Source organism: Atheta coriaria, unplaced genomic scaffold (assembly GCF_025399875.1).
Source record: "Atheta coriaria isolate IRGN ID8LTWV9N9 unplaced genomic scaffold, Caltech_Dcor_3.1 hic_scaffold_1_pilon, whole genome shotgun sequence".
Classification (NCBI taxonomy): domain Eukaryota; kingdom Metazoa; phylum Arthropoda; class Insecta; order Coleoptera; family Staphylinidae; genus Dalotia; species Dalotia coriaria.
Window position 1 is genome coordinate 2,745,848 of NW_027045443.1, and position 19,645 is coordinate 2,765,492.

At 40.6% G+C, this 19,645-nt stretch overlaps 10 protein-coding genes across 16 annotated transcripts; 7 read left to right on the forward strand and 3 right to left on the reverse strand.

The window, feature by feature from the left end:
- The first annotated feature begins 488 nt into the window (after positions 1-488).
- On the forward strand, positions 489-2,836 carry LOC135796993 (aldehyde dehydrogenase, dimeric NADP-preferring-like). Of its 6 annotated transcripts, none has more exons than XM_065309334.1 (2): positions 489-779; positions 958-2,836. In XM_065309334.1, the coding sequence occupies exon 2, from the start codon at positions 972-974 to the stop codon at positions 2,463-2,465; it is 1,494 nt and encodes a 497-aa protein (XP_065165406.1). In that variant the 5' UTR covers positions 489-779; positions 958-971; the 3' UTR covers positions 2,466-2,836. The 6 variants fall into 6 exon arrangements, with proteins under 6 accessions (XP_065165406.1, XP_065165474.1, XP_065165329.1 ...); XM_065309402.1 differs by having other exon boundaries at positions 961-2,836; XM_065309257.1 differs by having other exon boundaries at positions 490-821; positions 961-2,836.
- A 30-nt stretch (positions 2,837-2,866) lies between these two features.
- Positions 2,867-3,870, forward strand: LOC135798046 (UPF0193 protein EVG1 homolog). Its single transcript, XM_065310758.1, has 3 exons — positions 2,867-3,074; positions 3,141-3,503; positions 3,565-3,870. Exons 1-3 carry the CDS (start codon positions 2,984-2,986, stop codon positions 3,702-3,704), a joined length of 594 nt encoding a protein of 197 aa, XP_065166830.1. The 5' UTR covers positions 2,867-2,983; the 3' UTR covers positions 3,705-3,870.
- Positions 3,871-5,338: 1,468 nt separating this feature from the next.
- LOC135797963 (uncharacterized) lies at positions 5,339-7,345 on the forward strand. Its single transcript, XM_065310639.1, has 3 exons — positions 5,339-5,655; positions 5,738-5,906; positions 6,238-7,345. Exons 1-3 carry the CDS (start codon positions 5,521-5,523, stop codon positions 6,624-6,626), a joined length of 693 nt encoding a protein of 230 aa, XP_065166711.1. The 5' UTR covers positions 5,339-5,520; the 3' UTR covers positions 6,627-7,345.
- Positions 7,346-7,681: 336 nt separating this feature from the next.
- On the reverse strand, positions 7,682-9,307 carry LOC135797551 (glyceraldehyde-3-phosphate dehydrogenase 1). Its single transcript, XM_065310005.1, has 3 exons — positions 9,147-9,307; positions 8,421-8,847; positions 7,682-8,362 (listed from the first exon to the last, which is right to left on the reverse strand). Exons 2-3 carry the CDS (start codon positions 8,844-8,846, stop codon positions 7,790-7,792), a joined length of 999 nt encoding a protein of 332 aa, XP_065166077.1. The 5' UTR covers position 8,847; positions 9,147-9,307; the 3' UTR covers positions 7,682-7,789.
- A 200-nt stretch (positions 9,308-9,507) lies between these two features.
- Positions 9,508-12,881, reverse strand: Sting (transmembrane protein sting). Its single transcript, XM_065309785.1, has 7 exons — positions 12,598-12,881; positions 12,432-12,543; positions 12,328-12,369; positions 10,470-10,738; positions 10,138-10,410; positions 9,783-10,077; positions 9,508-9,730 (listed from the first exon to the last, which is right to left on the reverse strand). Exons 1-7 carry the CDS (start codon positions 12,598-12,600, stop codon positions 9,630-9,632), a joined length of 1,095 nt encoding a protein of 364 aa, XP_065165857.1. The 5' UTR covers positions 12,601-12,881; the 3' UTR covers positions 9,508-9,629.
- LOC135797481 (pancreatic triacylglycerol lipase-like) lies at positions 11,009-12,239 on the forward strand. The gene is made up of 3 exons (XM_065309902.1): positions 11,009-11,077; positions 11,133-11,417; positions 11,477-12,239. Exons 1-3 carry the CDS (start codon positions 11,029-11,031, stop codon positions 12,142-12,144), a joined length of 1,002 nt encoding a protein of 333 aa, XP_065165974.1. The 5' UTR covers positions 11,009-11,028; the 3' UTR covers positions 12,145-12,239.
- A 341-nt stretch (positions 12,882-13,222) lies between the features above and the next one.
- On the forward strand, positions 13,223-14,088 carry LOC135797816 (uncharacterized). Its single transcript, XM_065310392.1, has one exon. It carries the CDS (start codon positions 13,309-13,311, stop codon positions 14,026-14,028), a length of 720 nt encoding a protein of 239 aa, XP_065166464.1. The 5' UTR covers positions 13,223-13,308; the 3' UTR covers positions 14,029-14,088.
- A 67-nt stretch (positions 14,089-14,155) lies between these two features.
- RnpS1 (RNA-binding protein S1) lies at positions 14,156-15,939 on the reverse strand. Its single transcript, XM_065310126.1, has 3 exons — positions 15,783-15,939; positions 15,610-15,717; positions 14,156-15,347 (listed from the first exon to the last, which is right to left on the reverse strand). Coding segments are annotated over exons 1-3 (933 nt in total). The 5' UTR covers positions 15,785-15,939; the 3' UTR covers positions 14,156-14,524.
- A 160-nt stretch (positions 15,940-16,099) lies between these two features.
- Rad17 (Rad17 checkpoint clamp loader component) lies at positions 16,100-17,928 on the forward strand. Its single transcript, XM_065309664.1, has 3 exons — positions 16,100-16,251; positions 16,359-16,951; positions 17,010-17,928. The coding sequence occupies exons 1-3, from the start codon at positions 16,231-16,233 to the stop codon at positions 17,884-17,886; spliced, it is 1,491 nt and encodes a 496-aa protein (XP_065165736.1). The 5' UTR covers positions 16,100-16,230; the 3' UTR covers positions 17,887-17,928.
- An 83-nt stretch (positions 17,929-18,011) lies between these two features.
- On the forward strand, positions 18,012-19,642 carry TFAM (mitochondrial transcription factor A). Of its 2 annotated transcripts, XR_010549627.1 has the most exons (4): positions 18,012-18,242; positions 18,330-18,702; positions 18,762-19,271; positions 19,540-19,642. XR_010549627.1 is itself a non-coding variant. In XM_065310235.1 (3 exons), the coding sequence occupies exons 1-3, from the start codon at positions 18,187-18,189 to the stop codon at positions 19,077-19,079; spliced, it is 747 nt and encodes a 248-aa protein (XP_065166307.1). In that variant the 5' UTR covers positions 18,012-18,186; the 3' UTR covers positions 19,080-19,465. The 2 variants fall into 2 exon arrangements, 1 of the variants encoding a protein (XP_065166307.1); XM_065310235.1 differs by lacking the exon at positions 19,540-19,642 and having other exon boundaries at positions 18,762-19,465.
- Positions 19,643-19,645: the final 3 nt, after the last annotated feature.

The following is a 19,645-nucleotide window of genomic DNA, read 5'->3' on the forward strand; positions in this document are numbered from 1 at the left end:
TACTTATCTCCAGGTTGCGAAACGAGTAAACAATTTTTTTAACGAAGTAAAATAAATGCAATCGTAAAATTAAAAAAAAATATCTTTTGATAACCCTATGATGATGAGCGGAATTGCGAGAAATAAAAATTAAATATTCATTGTGCATATTGATTATTTCGATTTGCATAGTTAATATTATGGCACGAAATTGCTACTAGTTATGGTTACGATTACGAGTTTTACTCATCTATTGATTCACGGCGAGTGAAACTGCATTTGTAATGTTTGATTGCTACTTTATGCTTTCTGCTGTGTACTTTCGCAAATAAACAAATATCTAGCTATGCATATGTACACATAAATCGTGTCTGTGACAACCTGTTACTGCACTTTGTTTTTTTTTATATGTCTGTAGGCGAGACATTAGTCGATTCGATGTAATTTTTATCGTATCGTCTGTTCGATGCGATACAAAAGCGCTTTCAGCTTTTTATAGCACGGTTCGGGTGGAACATGATCGACAGCCGGGCTTGAGAGGAGCGCGGAATGGGCAAGTAACAACTCGAGTAGCGGGTCGAGGTTCGAGTTTTACTTTTGCTTTTAGTGTGTTTCGGTAGTCGAGTAGAATTGTCGCGTTGGTATCGTGAGCTGTACGTCGCCTTGACTGTAAGTCGTCATTGCAATAGAATTCAGCGCCGCTGTGCCATCCTTTACGAATTATATAGTGGAAGGTCGACGTGTTCTAGTTCGTGGCCACATTGTTTTCACACTGACGTGCTGGAATTAGTGCAAAACAGGTTGAAAATTGCTTCAATTTCGACGTCCGAATCAAGAAAACAGTATGATAATTGACTCTCTACACTTCCTTCACTTGTTAATTTACTCATATAAATATGTTGTGACTGTCGTTTTCATTGCACAATAACCTAAGTGCATCTTTATGATGTTTTCTTAATATTATATTACTTATTGCAGCAGTAATTCGTAAAATGAGCACCATGAATGCAATTGTGGAGTCAACCAGGGCTGCCTTCATGTCAGGCAAGACCCGACCAATCGCCTATCGCCGCCAACAGCTGAAAAATGTCCTCAGAATGCTGGAGGAAAACACTGATGAGATTCTAGTGGCTCTCAAGAAGGATCTGAACAAAGGCAGATATGAAACACTCCTCATGGAAATCAAAATGATCAAAAACGACCTGGTTGATTACATTGCCAACCTTGAATCATATTCCAAACCTGAAAGGCCATCAAAAGCCTTTGCCAACTGGCTTGATAGTCTGTACATACTGAAAGAACCTTTTGGTGTAGTGCTAGTCATAGGAGCCTGGAACTATCCACTTCAGTTACTGCTTCTGCCTGTGGTAGGAGCCATGGCTGCGGGCAATTGCGTCATCATGAAACCTTCAGAGAATGCCGTCGCCACAGCCGACTTTTTACAGAAGACAGTGCCAAAGTATCTGGATCAGGAGTGTTTCAAAGTCGTATGCGGAGGCATCCCCGAGACTACCAAACTGCTCGCTGAGAAATTCGATTATATTTTCTACACCGGCAGCGGCACAGTCGGACAGATCGTACATAAAGCAGCGAACAAATATTTGACGCCGGTTACTCTCGAACTCGGTGGTAAGAGCCCCGTCTATATTGACGAATCCGCGGATATCAACATTGCGATGAAGCGAATTCTCTGGGGGAAGTTTGTCAACGTCGGCCAGACTTGCATCGCGCCCGATTACATCATGTGCACTGAAGCGGTGGAAAAGAAAATCCTCGCTGCTGCGCCTGGTATTTTAGAGACTTTCTACGGTAAAGACCACAAGCAATCCGCGGATCTCGGCCGGATCATCAACGAGCGCCAGTTCAAGCGTTTGGCACACCTGGTGCAGACCAGTAAACCCGTGCTTGGTGGTGTAATGGACAGCCAGGAGCTGTACATTGCACCTACAATACTCGCAGGTGTATCACCAAACGATCCTGTGATGCAGGAGGAGATTTTCGGCCCGCTGTTGCCTATCATGAGAGTGGCAAACCACCAAGAAGCGATCAATTATATAAACTCCGGCGATAAACCCCTGGCAATGTACCTGTTCTCTTCAAACGACGCGCAAATCTGGGAGTTTCTCAATCGCACCAGTGCTGGCGGTGTGTCTGTCAATGACACTATGCTGCAATTCACCGTGGACGGTTTTCCATTCGGCGGTGTCGGCGGCAGTGGAATGGGTTCCTATCATGGGAAGTACACACTTGACACTTTCACGCATAAGAAACCCTGTCTCTACAAGTCATTCAACAAGATCGGTGAAGCCCTTGCATCCAGTCGTTATCCACCGTACAGCGAAACGAAGAGGAAACTGCTTGATTTTCTCGTCTCCAAACGAACCGGGTATGGATTTCCATTCCTCTCGCAATTGATCGCATTTGCACTGGGCCTGTGGACGGCTTATCACTATCAGAAAGGCACGTTCTCGTCGTGGTTTAATTGAAACGCTTGACGACCAACAACAGATATCGGCGAACAAAGAGGGCGAATGGTAGGAGGAGGCGCACGGAAATATTCTATAGAAACTATTTTTAAGTCACTCACACGTGCAAGCACACATTATGGTGATACAATACATAACTGACGGTAGAAAGCAGCTAATCATTGCTTTAGGTCACTTCGATTTACAAGTAACTTTGGTGAATTTAACTCATGGGTCAAAAACGTAATATGATTATCGTATGTGTAACATTGTGATAAATAATAAATGATTTATGTATACGTGGTGATTGTGTTGCATTTATATAAGGAATATTTTTGTATCGATTTGATGATTAAAACGAATCAATAAACGCTAACGCTACTAAAAAAAAACACTTTTTGGTTGTCATGGCTACGCCTCAACTTGACACTGACATTTCCCGAAAACAAACAAGTCACAAATCACGCAGAGGTGCACCTCTTTGAGAAAGGCAAAAAATTGTTTATTTTACAGGTTTATATCGTGTTTTACTTGGTGTTATGGAGTGGCCCAGCAAGAACGTGCCCAAAGGTGGGATATTCAATAATGCACGCGTAAAATATACGCCGGAAACAAGAGAATTCATGCAGAGTAAGTCACAGACACATATGTACTGAATTATACATAACTAATTTAATGTTTTGCCAAACAAAACAGCTTTAATTAACGAAAGCAGAATGAATATAGTACAACGCAATAAATTGAAATATTCCTTGCGGAACAATGAGCCATTGCCAGCCATTAGCCGTCCGACACCGTCACAAATTCGTCACGAGAAATACAAAGTGCTTATTCGGCCCGGAAGCTCAAAACGCAGATCGCTGGATAAGATTCGTGAAAGTGGTGCGTATGAAAGGGAAGTGTATCGACCTGGACCGCCGAAACCCGATCGCGAGAAGGTGAAACAAGCCCTGATTGATAAAATGGCGCAAATGCGTGATGCTCAACCGGAAACCAAAAAGATGCAAAAATCGAACTCGAAACTCAAACCCGTTAAGGAAATAAACCGATATGAAGAATGTAAATATTCATCAAATGATTTTTTTTTATAGTTATGTTCTTTTACAATCTCTGTTTGCAGTGAAAGCGGAAATAAAAGAACGCGAAGACTGGCTGCAAGAAATGGAGGCCCTCGGCGAAGGCGGAAAATACCGTGGATTGATCCGGTTGCAAATCCTCGAGCGCCTCAAAGCAATCGAAGCATTGGCCGTCGAGAAGTAGAACGAATTCGAGCACTTTACGTGCATTTGTTGCGGCCAGTAATGAATTTGTTATGACACGCAACAACAGAACATATTTTCCGGATCGATAGAAATAATGCGCTTGTTTCCATCTCGTATTGGCATCAAAACTTTGCTTTCAATAAAAAATTTTCGAATGAAAAAAAGTTATGAATATTAAACAAGCGCTGTGTATGAAAACGTATTAAAGTGTAATAGCAGTAATATTATCGCAAAATATGCAAGTTATTGCTCGTATACTTGGATATGACACGACGTGTGGAACCAGGTCAGCAAGGTTAATTCCATTCCATCGGCGTGCTTTATGTTTTACGATTGCGTTTTCCACATCATTTCGCCGCACCTCGGGGGCGCGCGCGGCAACAAAGATTGTTTACTCATGCAATCAATAATTAAGCAGTTAAATCAACGTCCTCCGAACAGTGTGTAATGAATAATGAAGCGATGAAACGATCAGAACTAAGCATTGGTTAAATGACTGGGCGAGAAAATTTGTTTGAGGAAGAAAATTATCTCAATAATCGAAAAAAATGTGGATTCTCTGGAATTTCCGCTCATTCATCATGTAAAAAAAACACTAAGTAACTGCATGTTAGTGACATCTAGCGTTTAAAAAAATGCCCAAAAACTATTTTGCAGTAAAAAGAAAAAAAACTTTTAGCAAAAACGTCATACTTTTGCATAAACAAACAAAAAATCGTTAGAAAGGGATATTCCTGTGTCCCTTAGCACTACTTCAAGTGATAACACTAACACTGACACGCATTCACCAATAATAATTGAAAAATCAATTCAAATTACACTTAATACCGCCTTCCAAACCCTTTCTTTTCGAAGAATTCCCTGTCGATGTAATTGCACGAAGCCTAATGATGATGATTGTTAACGATGAAATTTATTATGCTACTAAAAAGTTTAATTCGTGTTTGTTGTCTATTTCCGACGCTAAACGAATTTGTGTGTGGAATTGTTGGCGAATCGATATCTCATTACTAAATGGCATTTAATCACGATGGAGCAAACACACGAAGACAAAAAGAGTGGCTATGTAGTGTCAGGGAGTAGAAACTGAATTTATTTATTAGTGTGACGAGTTCTCATGAAAGTTTTGTGGCGGGTTTATTCATGATGGAGAATCTAACAGCGTGTTTGTGTGCCACAAAGCGAATTAAAGATGAGGTGCTAGAAGAATTTCGCTTTTGGTCGAATGAAAAGACAAAAGTTCAAGTTTCAGGTGAAATACGCCTGAAACAAATCGTGTTTGAAGGTTTGACGCGCTCGTGAAACGCTAAGAATAGCGCGAGAAAGCGTGGGCGATTGCGCGCGCGATTGTTATGTTCATTTTCTTTATCTGATTCCCGGGGCGGTTCGCATTTCGCATATACGTGTGCGAAAACTAGGTGTTCGACGCCAAGGCCGCCGCGCGCGGTAAAGATTTACGATGGTATTCTGCGTGGCCTTTCATTAGCCGCTCCGCACCGCGGAAAACGAAAGAGGTGCCGGCGGCGCGCGGCGTGCCTGAATATCGAACTAGGCCGAGGCGCCGCGGAACCGAGCATTGCGCGCCACCCCCGCCACCCCCGTAGTCAAAAATCCTGGACGAACCGCCGCCGCCAATGCTGCAGTTGCGTCGTCGGCGGCGCACGAAGCGGACGGATCGGGACGTGCCGCGCGCGTGCTCGAAACGGTCCGGACGCCCTTAGCGAAAAAGAAAGCGTCACACGAGATAAACAACTCATCAATTAAACAGTCATATAATTTGTTCAAGTTATACGAAAAGAAGCAAAAAGAAAAAGATGCGGAAGTTTATTAATGCGATACTGGAGCGCTCTCCGAGCAAACAGAAGATGCTGGAGAAGCTGCCATCGCGGCCCAAGTCACAGAGTGAGGTGATGCGCATCACCTGCATACTGATTGCCATCGTGTTTTTCGTGAGTATTATAACCGTTCAAATACCCGGCCGAGTTTCACGGTGTTTATTATGGTTTTATTGATGTGCCGCGCGGATTTTAGGTCACTATCGCATTGGTGACGACACTGGCGATCCTCGGCGTGATGAAGACCATCTATGTATGGGCGCTGCTCACCACCGACATCAACGAGGAGCAGATGCTCATCGAACACAAGTTGCACAACCAGGCGAATATTCAGAAGTTGAATAAGTCGCTCGATCGCGAAACGAGTAAGTTTTACAAACAAAACAACCAGAAATGAGTGATTTGTTATCAAATTGAATGGAGGCATGCCAAGAATCAGAAAAGTGCCAACTTTTCATATCAATTTTTCTTCCGCTCGGCGGTGAAACAATTTTAAAGAAATATTTGTATCGTTGCATCAACTTTAAAACTTTTCTTAGTAAAAAAAAGTTCGATTAATCATGATAAAACCGCATTGAACTTTGAGAAACATTAAAAATCTTTGTCTAAAACCTCTTTAACCAATATAAATTGGTTTTCAACAAAAATTTTCTTGGAAAAAAATATCTACTTACATTTTTTTGCTTTCCATCGCAGTGTATTCATCAATCTGCTTGATCGTGGCTGGTTTCGGTTTCCAACTCTCGTGCGCTTGTATAGTTCTGCTCTACGGTCTGCTAACGAAGAAAGCGCAGGCGATCTACGCCTGGATAATCTTCTCCTGCACAAACCTTGCCTGTCTCGGCATCGTACTGCTCTTTATGGATCGTTTTACAAAGATCCCCATCGACAACAAAGGCGTCGATGCGTGTCTGGAGTGTTTCGCCGTAGCGGTCGTATTCTACGACGTGCTGCTCTTCTATCACAGCAAATCAATGGCGCCCAAGAAGGAAAAGATCGTCGTGAAGGCATACGGCGGGTACACGCACACCGTCAGCCCTAATCTGGAGCTGCCGGCCAAACCTGCAGAGAACTACATCGTTTAGACTATAGACCAACCACACTCAGAACAACAAGAACACATAAACAGCCCACCCAAACAAACAAAGAGAAATCTAACGTCCTTCCTTTGAGTTTATCTTCGATTTACTTATCGGCGCGAGTTCGCGTGCGCATTTCTAACGATACTCGTAGTCTAATCAACGATATACCCGCATTAACTTATAATGCATCGGTGCCTCTATACTTGTACTTTCGAATCGCGGCCCAACGATTTGCCGAAAGGACCGCATGTAAGACACGTATGCGAAGAGAGTTGCGTTAATGTTAATCTATATTATATTGAATCATTTACGAATGTTGACTACATCATGTAAGATCTTTCAATTCGTCTATATGTGACGACGCGCAGCCGCCGACGGAGAGAAACTTGTTTTCCGCGAAAATTTATTTCTTTTACTCTAGAATCGGGCGAGTTTGCGCGCGCCATTTTACGTAGCGTCTTAAAAAAAAGTAATATTTTCAGTGAGAACGAACAATGCCTTTTCCAAAAACATTTAAAAAAAAAAAAACTATAAAGTACGTTTGCAACATGCAAGAAAACTTATGTATGTTGCTTAGACACTTGACGAGTAGAATATCAATTTTCTGTGATAGAAAATCATTTGTAAAAGTTATGGCTCTCTTATTAACTTATTGCTACCTTATAACCATATGAAAAATGTACTTAATTCGATATTCTGACAATAAAATTAAATCAAATGGAGTTTGAAAAACGTACTTACTTCACACCGCGTTGAACAAACAGCAAAAAGAAGCAAACGCAACAGACGCCACGCAACTTTTGATTTTTCGGAACTACCAACTGTTGAATAGAACAAAAAACAAGTAGGCAACCAATGTGACAAGCGTGAGTACCAACTAAATTATATAATTTATCATGCATTTTGATCAAACATGCATAAAATGTTCTCCCCGAGTAAATCACATGCATGAACCACGAAAACATTACATAATTAAGGCAAATATGTTAATTGTACATAGAGTTTCAGTGGAAAATGTTTTGGAGTTTGGAAGTTTCGTACATAAATAATACAGCGTCTTACATAATTAGTACTCGATGCTGTTTCTCTTGACAGACAATATATGATGCTTACAAACAAATATAAAATTTCCACGGACTAAAACTTCGGGGCATATAAAATGTCGCCTAGTCTTTGGTCTGAATGTACGTGATCAGGTCGACAACGCGATTGGAATAGCCATATTCGTTGTCGTACCACGAGATGAGCTTAACAAATTTGTCGTTCAGCTGGATACCGGCGGCGGCATCAAAGATAGAAGAGTGTGTGTCGCCGATGAAATCGCTGGAGACGACCTCCTCGTCGGTGTAGCCAAGAATACCCTTCAGGGGGCCTTGGGCAGCCTCTTTGACCTTCGCCTTGATCTCATCATAGGTGGCGGACTTGCCCAGCCGGACGGTGAGATCCACCACGGAGACGTTCGCAACAGGTACACGGAACGCCATGCCGGTAAGCTTGCCGTTCAATGAAGGAATTACCTTGCCGACGGCTTTGGCAGCGCCAGTTGAGGCGGGGATGATGTTCTGGGCGGCACCACGGCCGTCACGCCACAGTTTACCTGAGGGACCGTCGACGGTCTTCTGAGTGGCAGTGGTGGCATGTACAGTTGTCATCAAACCCTCGACAATCTCGAAATTATCGTGAATTACCTTGGCCAACGGGGCAAGACAGTTGGTTGTGCAGGACGCGTTAGAAATGACCTGAGAATAAAATTTTGTTTAATTTTTACACTTAAAAACAAATTTACACCCAACTTACTTGGTTATTCTTATCATAGGCATCCAAATTAACACCGCAGACGTACATGGGCGCGTCAGCCGATGGTGCCGAAATGATAACCTTCTTGGCACCACCCTTCAAGTGGGCAGAAGCTTTGTCAATGGTAGTGAACACACCAGTGCTCTCCACCACATATTCAGCTCCAGCTTTGCCCCATGGAATGGCAGCAGGATCCCTCTCTTGGAACACTTCAATGGCTTTACCATTGACAACAAGTTTGCCATCCTTAGCCTCTACCTGTCCCTTGAATCTACCATGAGTAGAATCAAACTTGAAGAGGTACACCATGTAATCCAGGCCAATGAAGGGATCATTGATAGCGACTACCGACGCGCCCTTTTCAGTCGCAGCTCTCAATACAAGGCGACCAATGCGGCCAAAACCGTTGATTCCAATCTTCGACATGCTGCAAACAAAATATTCACGATAAATGATAAGAAAAACACGCCCTGTCACGAAGCAACACGTTGCCGGTATTTTGGTTTTTGTTCCATTTCATTTCAACCGATTGCAGCGCAGCAGGAATCGAGAGGACGAATGAAGGTCAACGTGACAGGCGAGCCGGTAGCCAATCCCTCGCATGTTTCATGCGATTATTAACAATCGCTGTATTCAATTCAAGCGATGAATGAGTGAAATATTCGCGGTTTATGTTAATGAAGCGTTTGCTATACGTTCGGGTTAATGAGTGCTTTTATTACTTACATTATTACTGCGTTAAGTCGGGACGAGCTGCGAGCGTGGAAACAAATTGACGCTATGTCGTTTGAAGGACGTCGACCGGCTTTATAATGCGCTGCAATCGCCCCCTAAATACACGCTCACGTGATGCAAACCCGACGAATTACGATGTCCAGTTCGAAACGTTCTCACATCCACTCCTATCATGCGTGAATAGTGAGCTCACAATTACACTCTTACCAAACATCCAGAACAACTACCTACGTCTCCCACAGAGAATACTTTAACCATTCAATAAAAATAAACATTATCACGCATCCATCTATGATTCTACGTATGCCAGGGACTTTCAAGAGGGGTCAAGAAATGTTAAACAAACAAAAACTTATGATAAAACTACAAAACGTTAATTTTATCGACAAAACAGCATAAAAAACAACTTAATGATGTAAATCAGTCGCAAATAAAATCAAATGTAACACTCTTTGGGTTTACTTTGTACTTGCATCATTGTTCTTCCTGTTTCTTCTTATCGGCAGCAATATCAGCATGCAGCCGTTTCAACAGAACTTTGCCAATATCAACTCGAGCGCCCCTTTTATCAAAATCTGCAAATACAATCGATAAAAACTTCATTTACCCTCAAATTTCAGACAATACCTGCGTAATAAATGAATTCACACAACCCATCCGTTAGCGGATCTTCTTTAACAAGTTGCACAATCGTCGTGTAGAATTTCCACAGAATATCCGTTTTGTGTTGTTGGTAGTGAAGGGCAAACTTCCCGTCGGACTCAACGCTTTCTTTGAAAGTCTTTAAGGGCGAGGCATACTCAGCGGCAACGTAGATCCGTCCTTCTTTGCCATCGGGGCGTTGACATTTGATCTTGTACACAGAATTTTTATAATTGCGATTTTTGACTCCAGCACGATCCTCTTCAATCGCAGCTAAAGACTGTTAGAAAACATGTTTTAAAGTACGTTTATCGACTATACTAATAAGCGCTTCACGTACAGATGACTCCTCCATGATGTCAGACATGTCTGTGAGGCGAAAAGGACAGTGCAACGACAATGGCACTAAAATATAGAGTGCCCTCCTCGCGAACTTGATACGTTCCTTCGCCTCATAAATTTCCATGACATGTTTCAGACCACGATCATTTTGTGGATTATTCGGCAGAAGAATCCGAAGGTAACCGTGGAAGAATCCTATTGCCATGCCCGCGCCCACGTCCATGGTCTTCGGGTTTGATATTTGGATTGAATTGTAAATTGGTGCTGTTTTCTAGCATTTTCATGAACACTAATTAAGTATTACACTTGTTTACAAGCATTAACTCTTACCAATTGTAGATATTCGGTTGTCACATAGATAATCATGGTTAATAAGTTGAAGAACCAAGCTTCTTTGGTTTGTTTGTTCCAGGTGAAACTCGTAATAATAAGAGCGCCGGTTACAAACAAGACAGTCGGAATGGTGCTGGAAAACACGCATAGAAAAAGTTTCTTGTAGCTATTGTCATAGCGAGATTGCAAACTGAAGTATTCTTCGACAAGCATCACCAAACGCTGGATTATTTCCACGACTACCATTGATAAAATCATTGTTGACACTAGAACAAAATATATTTAAAAAAAAATTAGAATTATGCACGAAAAACACTTTTTATAAAATGTATCTACGTAAATGTAACATGCGTAAGTTCTATTCGAAGATAATTCGCTATAATTCGATGCAATTTGTTTTAAATTGTAGGAAATTGATAACTAAATTGAGCACGTTTGCGCATCAATCACAATATATTATTTTAAATAACATAATTTCAATAATTCTAATAAATAAAACCTATAAATAAACTTGTAGACATAAAATGCAGTTTATAAACAATTTATATCTTTAAAAATGTTCCCTGTTAAATTTTCAGTCGTCGTTCTCTATTTTGTCATTAACTGTGAGTAATAATTTTGAAATTTCAAGCTTTTATTACTAAAATTTACGGATTTTAGTCCTAAAAGTGTATGGCGATGCAACAGCACAGTTGTTTTACTTCAGTCGGGACTATCCCACCGAAAAGAAGCCGCTGACAAGCGATAACTTTCTGGAAATAATCGAAACATCCAAACCAATTAAGTTTTTCATCCACGGATGGGGAGAAAGCTCGGAAAAAGCATATTTCCAACAATTGACACAGGAATATTTGATTAATGCTGACGTGCAAATTGTTCAAGTCGACTGGAATACATTGGCAAGTAAACCGTACCTACAAGCTGTTGAAAACACAAAAATTGTTGGTAAGACACTCCACTACTAAAACAAAGAACATTTTTAGCTATAAATTATATTGTTTCAGGAGGATACGTCGGTGAATTGATAATAAAACTCAAAGAAAGTTCAACTGAAGACATTTTGCCACTGGTTCATATTATCGGACATTCGCTCGGAGCGCATGCAGCAGGACACGCTGGAAAAACAATCCGGCAGCAAACTGGTCAAGTGCCAGCACGTATTACCGGTTTAGATCCTGCAGGGCCACACTTTGATCTTGTGCCTGCTGATAGATTAACAGCGAATGATGCTGTTTTCGTTGACATTACGCACACGGATGGTAATTATTTTGGCTTGGATGAAGCCACAGGACACATTGACTTCTATCCGAATGGGGGACACCGTCCGCAGCCGGGTTGTGAGCCGTTTAATATTGAAATGCTACAGTTGGAACCAGCACAACTAGGATTTTGCAGTCATATCAAAAGTTACATGTATTTCATCGCATCGATAAACAATCAGAGCGATCTGGCGACGAAGTGTGATAGTTATGATGATTTCAAGCGAGGCGCTTGTAATTTTAACGAGCAGACAGTTTACGGGGAGCATGTTAGTGTTGATGCGGTGGGAAAGTTTTATTTTGATGTACCCGGGCATAAATTACATCTCTTTGAACCGCTTACGCCGATTTTAAACGGGAATTTGAATCTATCTGGGGGGATTGTTCAAAATTTGTTGAAAATTGTCCATTAACAGTAAATGATTTTTTTTTATAATTAAACATTTTGTTGTTAAACTTTAGTTTGGATTGTAATGAAGATACTCATATAATAAAACTCTTTATACAAGTTCTATTGAAATAATGAACTAATAAGCACAATGTGTGAAAATGATATCAAATTATCAGCAAAAAATTGATAATAACTTATGACTCACCACAAAACATCACATATTGCATGTCATAGTAGCAGGAAACGACTGAAAATTCAAATAAATCAATTGAAAAGTGATCATTTACCACCAAGTCAACTTGTTTTTACCTCCAAAAAGGACTGCACACAATGCCACAATGCAGTACTCAAAGTAATTGGATCTTCCTTGTGGAATAAGTCTTGGAGTCCTGAAGCTCCCATCAGGATTAACTCTAACTTGCTAAAAATATATATCTATAATGCACTATTAACAAGAACTAAAATAATAACTTACCATTTTGATGAAGTGTGAATGAATGGCACGAAGTTTTTCAGTCACAGCTCAAATTAATGTAAATATTTATGTTACAGCGGAATACAATCCGCAAACTTCATCGAGCGTTTTATATTACTTACTGCTAAATTTATAAGCGTTTAGATTATGTGCACATGCTTTCTATTTCTACAGTCTAGTCTAGTAGGACGACTAAAGAGTGATTAGCAAATCATGCGAATTCGAGAATTATAAATAACCATTTTGCTGTGAACAGCTGATTTGAGCTGATTTGGAGCGTTTAGCGCGGTTCCAAGGTTATTTAACCCAACAAATATAACATAAACAAGATAAACTTATGCAACTGATGCAAAATACTTTGAAGTAAATATTCAGCGGTGCAGGAATTATAACAGATCGTTGAGACATTACAAAATGCTTAAAATAATAAAATTATCATTATACAAGAAGGAATGTAATCAATGCTCTTATAATGTTTTAAACAAAAGCATATAACCAAGCATTTCTTTTAAGAATTATTCAGTTTAATTATTTCCGTGAAAGAAATAATAAACCAAATAAAATAAATAAAATCAAAATAAACATCAATCCTGCTTATGCTCGGCAATATTCGTGTGCGCACGAAGTTCACGCCTGTCAAATTCTATTTTGTCAAATAATTCCCGGGAAAATCTCTCGGCGAACATCCTGCAAAATAAACCAGTGCACGAGATGGCTGATGCCGAAGCTCTGGCTGCGCGTAGGGAGCGAAGACGCCGCAGGATCCTCGACAATGCTGAGAGCCGCATGAAATGTTTCACAAATCTCAAGAAAACCGTCCGGGCCGCCAGCGTCGCCGATCCGCTCACAACAGTAGCCCTGCGCGAATCACACTCACCTTTTCACCGGGAGTTTATAGACGACAAAAGTAATCCTGGAGGCGAATTCACAACGCTGAAAGACAAAGACCCGCTCGGTAAGGACGATGACTTCGAAGTGCCACCAGCGCTCAACGAAGACGAGCTCTTTGGTCCACGCTTCGCCAGCAATCCCACCGATACCGGCCTGGAACAGCCAAAGAAACTCACCAGCTATCGCAAAGGTATCATCCTCTTATTGGGCATTGCAGTTAGGTACATAAATCTAATCTTTGAGAACGGCGACGAGATCGTCGGCTTCGACCTGAGTTACCTGCATTTGAGCATGATCTTCGTGCCGTTTCTTATTTATGAAATCACCGAGTATATTGTCTGCCCGCCGACGGTGGAGATGAGCAAGACGCTCAATTTGATGCTCATGTTGAACAATATCTCGGGGCGGCGCCTGAGCATCGTCGTGATTACAGCGAATCATGTGCTTCGGTTCCTCAAGGAAGTGGCCGTGTACTTCTTTGCTTACATTTTCTTGGACATGGTGTTTGCGATTTTCCGCGTGGACGACGATGTTGTTTGATTTTTTTTATTTTTGTGTCCGAATAAAATACTTTTGCATAAATAAATTGTACAGAAACAAGTTTCAAGCTTACATTTTTTTTATCATGCATGTGTTTCATACAATAATATAAGTTTTCTTGCATGACTTTTCTGCTTTCAATGTATTTATTCGCCGTTGCACACAGATTTAGATATTAACAGTTTATTTACTCTGTAGCTTCATGACCAGTGGCTGAAAATTTCTGTGATTATTATAATCTAGCTTGAAATGGTACAAAAATGCATAAATCCTGCATGAGTTCGAATTATTTTTGCCTTTTACAACTAGAAATGTTTCTAACTAAGGAGTCATCCGTCAACTTTCAAACTTTTTACCACCCTACACATTTGGGAAATTGACTTGAAAGTAATCCTTCAAATTACATACAATAAAACTTAGGATACAAAACGTCTGACAGCACACATCGTCAAAATATGTAAGATTAAAGTCTATCGAATTTAAATTTAAACGTAGATTAACGCGAGCTACTGCGGGAACTACTCCTGCTGCGATTGCGGCGACGTGGTGGTGGACTCCTTGAATATTGTCGTCGCCTAGGCGGGCTGCGCCTCGGCGGTCTGAAAGGCGAACGCCGACGGAAGCGCGGCGGTGTGCGTCGACGCATTGGTGGTGGACGACGTTGATGCACCGGTGGGCTTCGTCTTGGTGGTTGTGCTCGCGGCATTGGTATAACCACAGGCGCCGCGGTGATTTCTTGCCCGTCAATTTGCCCTCCGTCCATGTTTTTCATCGCGTTTTCTGCATCGTCGGCGGTCTCGTACTCGACGTACGCGTAACCGCGTCCGATGTTCGCATGCACATGATCTTTGGGGAACTCAATGTTCTTGATCTTACCGTACATGGAAAATATCTCGAGGAGGTGGTCCTTGTTAACGGTGCGTGTTAAGCGCCCGATATGGATTTTCGTTGGGCGTGGGGTTGGCGAGCGACGACGGCGCTTGTTACGTGGTGAGCGTGAACGTGAGCGTGACTTTGTACGTGTCTTGCCACGTGATTTTCGTCCTTCTTTGGATGGCGTACGACGCTTGGTTTCCTTCTCATCTTTTACCTTTTCGCGGCTGCGATTGTTCTCTTTTTCGGCTTTGACGCCTTTTGCTTTGGATTCTTTGTCGCGGCTTTTCTTGGTGCTCGTGGAGCGCGAGCGGCGTTTCGGGCGCGAACGATTGTGATCACTGCTAGATGATGAACTATCGGATGAACTGCTGCTGGACCGCGAGCTTGAGCCCGAACTGGACGAGCTGGATGACCGCGAGCTGCTAGATGAGCTTCCACTTGAACTGGGAAGTATGAAACACAAATTAGTCAAAATTTACTCCACAAATATTACAAATATATTAAAATATATCATCCTTAAGTTAATAAAAGTTGCATGCTTGTGATTAACACACTGCCAGGCTATTTTAATGAATGCATGCATTTACTATAACACTGTTTTCATTTAAAAGCAGGCAATGAAGTTTAATTAATCAATATCTTGATGTTTTGAATGTGTAAAAGTGCGAAACTTAAGCAAATTAGATATACTATTCAATTAATTACCTTCCACTATCGCTATCACTACTGCTGCTATCATCCGTTTTCTTCTTTTTGTCTTTACTGCGTTCCTTCTTCTTCTCTTTATCTTCGTTCTCCGGGTGAATTTTAGCCCTACGGACAACGTGGAGGTTAGTTCATAGCTAACTACGTAAACTCCAGAATTATGCTCTACTTACATTTTGCTCGTGAAGCAGGCGTGTGTTAAACGTTTGCAGTTTGTTCTAAGAGGCACAGCACGGATGAGTTCTTAGCATTCAAAGCATTAAATGGAGGAAGAATTCTGATTCATTTATTAGAAGCGACGCCGGGCAGTTATGCACGCAGCGCTAGGGGAAACACGAAGGTCAAAATTCTTGACAGATGTACGGTTGGTAATGGTTGGTAACACTGACGTTCAAATTCATTTTTTTAAATAAATAAATAAACTATGACTACCTTTTGAAAGTAAGTAAAGCAACAATTAAATAAATAATGAAATTTTATTCCACGAGTATATTACTTGTCAATTTTGACGTTTTTTAATTTCAGTTTAATTAAAAAAAGTTAAAGTGTGCAACTGTTAACCTCAGATGAATGAAACTAGTCAGGTTATCTGAAAACGTTAAAATTTAAAGCAAATTTACCATGAATCCACCTAAAAGGAAGGTAAGCTATGTTTACAATTAATATATTAATATTATTATTTCTTGTAATCATTATATTTAACTGAAATGTGGCCAGATACCATTTTTATATGAATTTGATTATTTTAGAAATGGAATTTATTTGATTTTGATAACATTCCCAAACAAACCACATCAAATAAATCTACAACATCTACAAACATTAAAACTGCTGAAACAATTGCAGTTGTTAAAAAGAAACCAAAAGAAACTAAGAAGGCAGATAATAAATCAAAGGAAACTGCATTTAAATGCCAGAGTTTTGACTTCTTTAAGGAGTTAGAACCCAAAGAAGTAAAGGATTTAGCTGTGCATCCTAAGAAAATTGCTGAACTAGACTCCTGGTTAGAGAAGTATGTCATTAATGCATGGCAGGAAACATCACTGCTTCTAGTCACTGGACCCACAGGTTGTGGAAAATCATCTGCAATTCAAGTCTTATGTAAAAGCAAAGGCATTGGAATCACAGAATGGTTCAATCCACTCAATGCACCTACTTATATGTTTGATAAACTAACATATTATGATGATAACTATGTTAATCAAGTTTCACAATTCACTGAATTTGTGAAGGAATGCAGTTATAAGAAGTTGTGTTCTGGTGAAAAGTGGAATGTTTGTTTAATAAGAGAATTTCCAAACAAATTCTTGAGAAATCCGGAAACATTTACAACAGTTTTAGAGTAAGTTTAGTATTTTTTTTGGTTCTTGGGAGTTATGACATTAATTTTCTGTTTGCAGAGATATCACTGACTTTCCTAATGTACGCGTTATATTTGTATCGACTGATGATGGAAATCCGGCTACAAGCATCGAAAGAAATCTATTTCCGGATGTGAGTAAGACAAAATTCAATATTGACGTAATTGCGTTTAATGCCTGCGCGACTACACTGATGAAAGGAGCCATGAAATGTGCGCAAAACTTGGTGAAATGCAACTCGAACCTATTCAATATGCCTTCCGATAATGTCATCGAAGCGATTTGTGCTGCATCAACAGGAGATATTCGATGCTGTGTTTTTCAGTTTTATCTTGCTGCAATCAAAGGTTCAACTGAAATGGCTGTGAATATCCAAACAGAAACTCTAACGAAAACGGGCACAAAGCGAAAACGTGCCACGAAAAGTGTTACATTGAAAGCTAAGCTGAAAGACGAATCGCTCGGACTTTTCCATTCTGTCGGTCGTGTTTTACACCCGAAGATCGACCCTGACACGAAAAGAATTCACCATGATATAGGTGTGCTTGTGGATGAATTCAGCACGCAGCCGACGACTTTTATGGGCTTCTTGCATGAAAATTATTTGCGTTACTTTGGCGATCTCACAGATGTGATGCACGCTTGTACATGTCTCAGTGAAGGGCAACAATTAATGGATAAATGGTCAGAACGTCGCGAAACCGACGAAATCGGACTGTATGTTGTTGTAATGGGTTTTATGCTGCACAATAAGCATCGTGTCAGTATGTGGAATCCTATCCGAGGACCGTTTAAAATAAAACGCGAAGAAGCGACAATTTCGAAAGATACTCTCAGGCCGGTTTCTTCACTTGATACTTGCTATCATAATCTCCTCACGAATAAAAATTTCAATCGCTTCGAGCAGAAACTGTAAACAATTATATATTTATTAATAAACTATTTTTTGTAATCTGAAGGTCGTTATGTCATCAACAACGGTTTTTAAAATAGCAAACGCTATAAATAAGTAATTACATATAAACGTTAAGGGAATTCTGGAGAAATCTTTGTTGGTTGCGGCGATCCCAGGCGTTCCTATCCCTTTTCCCTTCCATTTTTCCCTAACCGACATTGGATATTCGACGAATTCGTGATTTAACCTATCTGGCGTGAACGCGAACGCGAACGCATAAATCAATCAAATTTTGCGATTCTGGTTTCCTTTCGGGTGGAAATGGCACTATATAAATTTATTAGCGGGTTGCGCAGCGCGTTGCAAACAACCACCAGGTAAAGACTCTTAATAATAATAATAACTTAATCAATTAAATCAAAAATACTAACGCATGGCGTCATCACATTTTGTTTACTTTACAGTCGAAACATTACCAGTCGCAATCATGCGACGCTTAAGGACTGCAAAGATCGTCTGCGTGATATGCATATCCCGGATAAACCAAAGAAGCCACTTACTCCTTACTTCAGGTTCCTGAGGGATTACCGCCAAGATAAGATTAAGAGTAATCCAGAGGTGAAAGCCACTGAGTTGGTGAAGATGGGTGCTGCTGACTGGGCAAAGGCACATGCTAGCATCAAAGATAAGTATACTAATGAATACAAGCAAGACCTGGAGGAGTACACTGTGAAGATGACCGCGTACAATGCGAAACTCACACCTGAACAACAAGAAAGTATCAAAGAGATCAGAAGGCTCAAAACTGCCAGCAAACTGAAGAGGGAGATCAAGAAGGTATAAATATTTATATTCATTCCTTATAGAAGTTGTGAAATTTGTTATTTTTTTTATAGAAATCAAGAGATTTACACAAACCAAAACGACCTCTAGGTCCCTACATGCAGTTCCTCATGGAAAAGTCTAAAGATGAGAAGGAGAACATGGTGGTATTAATGCAGAAGTACAAAGGACAGTTTCAACTCCTGCCGGACGCCGTGAAGCAGAAATATGTGCAACTTTTTGAAGACGACAGGAAGCGTTATGAACTGCAGATGAAAGAATGGGAGCAGCGCATGATTGCTGAAGGCCACGAAGACTTAGTTCGACACGCGTCGCAGCCACGAACGCCACACTCTCGTCTTTCTGCCGTTGTCAAGCCGAAGAAACAATAGGGACGCGCGTGTTCTCATCATGCAAGTGGTGAGAGCACCGACCGGACCAGCCGCGATCTGTCAGAGTTTTACCAGACTCGATTCTATGAATCGACCGATAAGAATGTAAATAACGAATCTCGGGTGGCAGACACAGTTACCAGCAGGGAGGAAGTGGTGGACGCTACCGAGGAGAACACTCTTAAAGAAAAGGCAAGTAATAAGGGAAAACTCGTGGACACGTTCAAAAAGATTTTCAAGTTTTGAATCACTGTTTCATTATTATTTTTTTTTCGTATTCAGTGCGTCCTCCATTTTGATTTTCATTAAATTGTTAGTTTTTGATAAGATTTCATACATTTGTTTTGTGTTTTAGCATTAATTTACCAATATAGTTGTTTTTTCAAGGTGTTGATCAATTTTTCATTCGTTAACACAATTTTCTTATTACGACCAACTTCTAACAACAACCTTCTTGCAGTATTTGGGATTCTCGTGGAAGTTGGAAGTCTCACTGTGGACTTATATTGTTTCAACGTTGACTGGCAAATTCTTTCTCAAAATAAACTAATTGTACTCGTTTACTA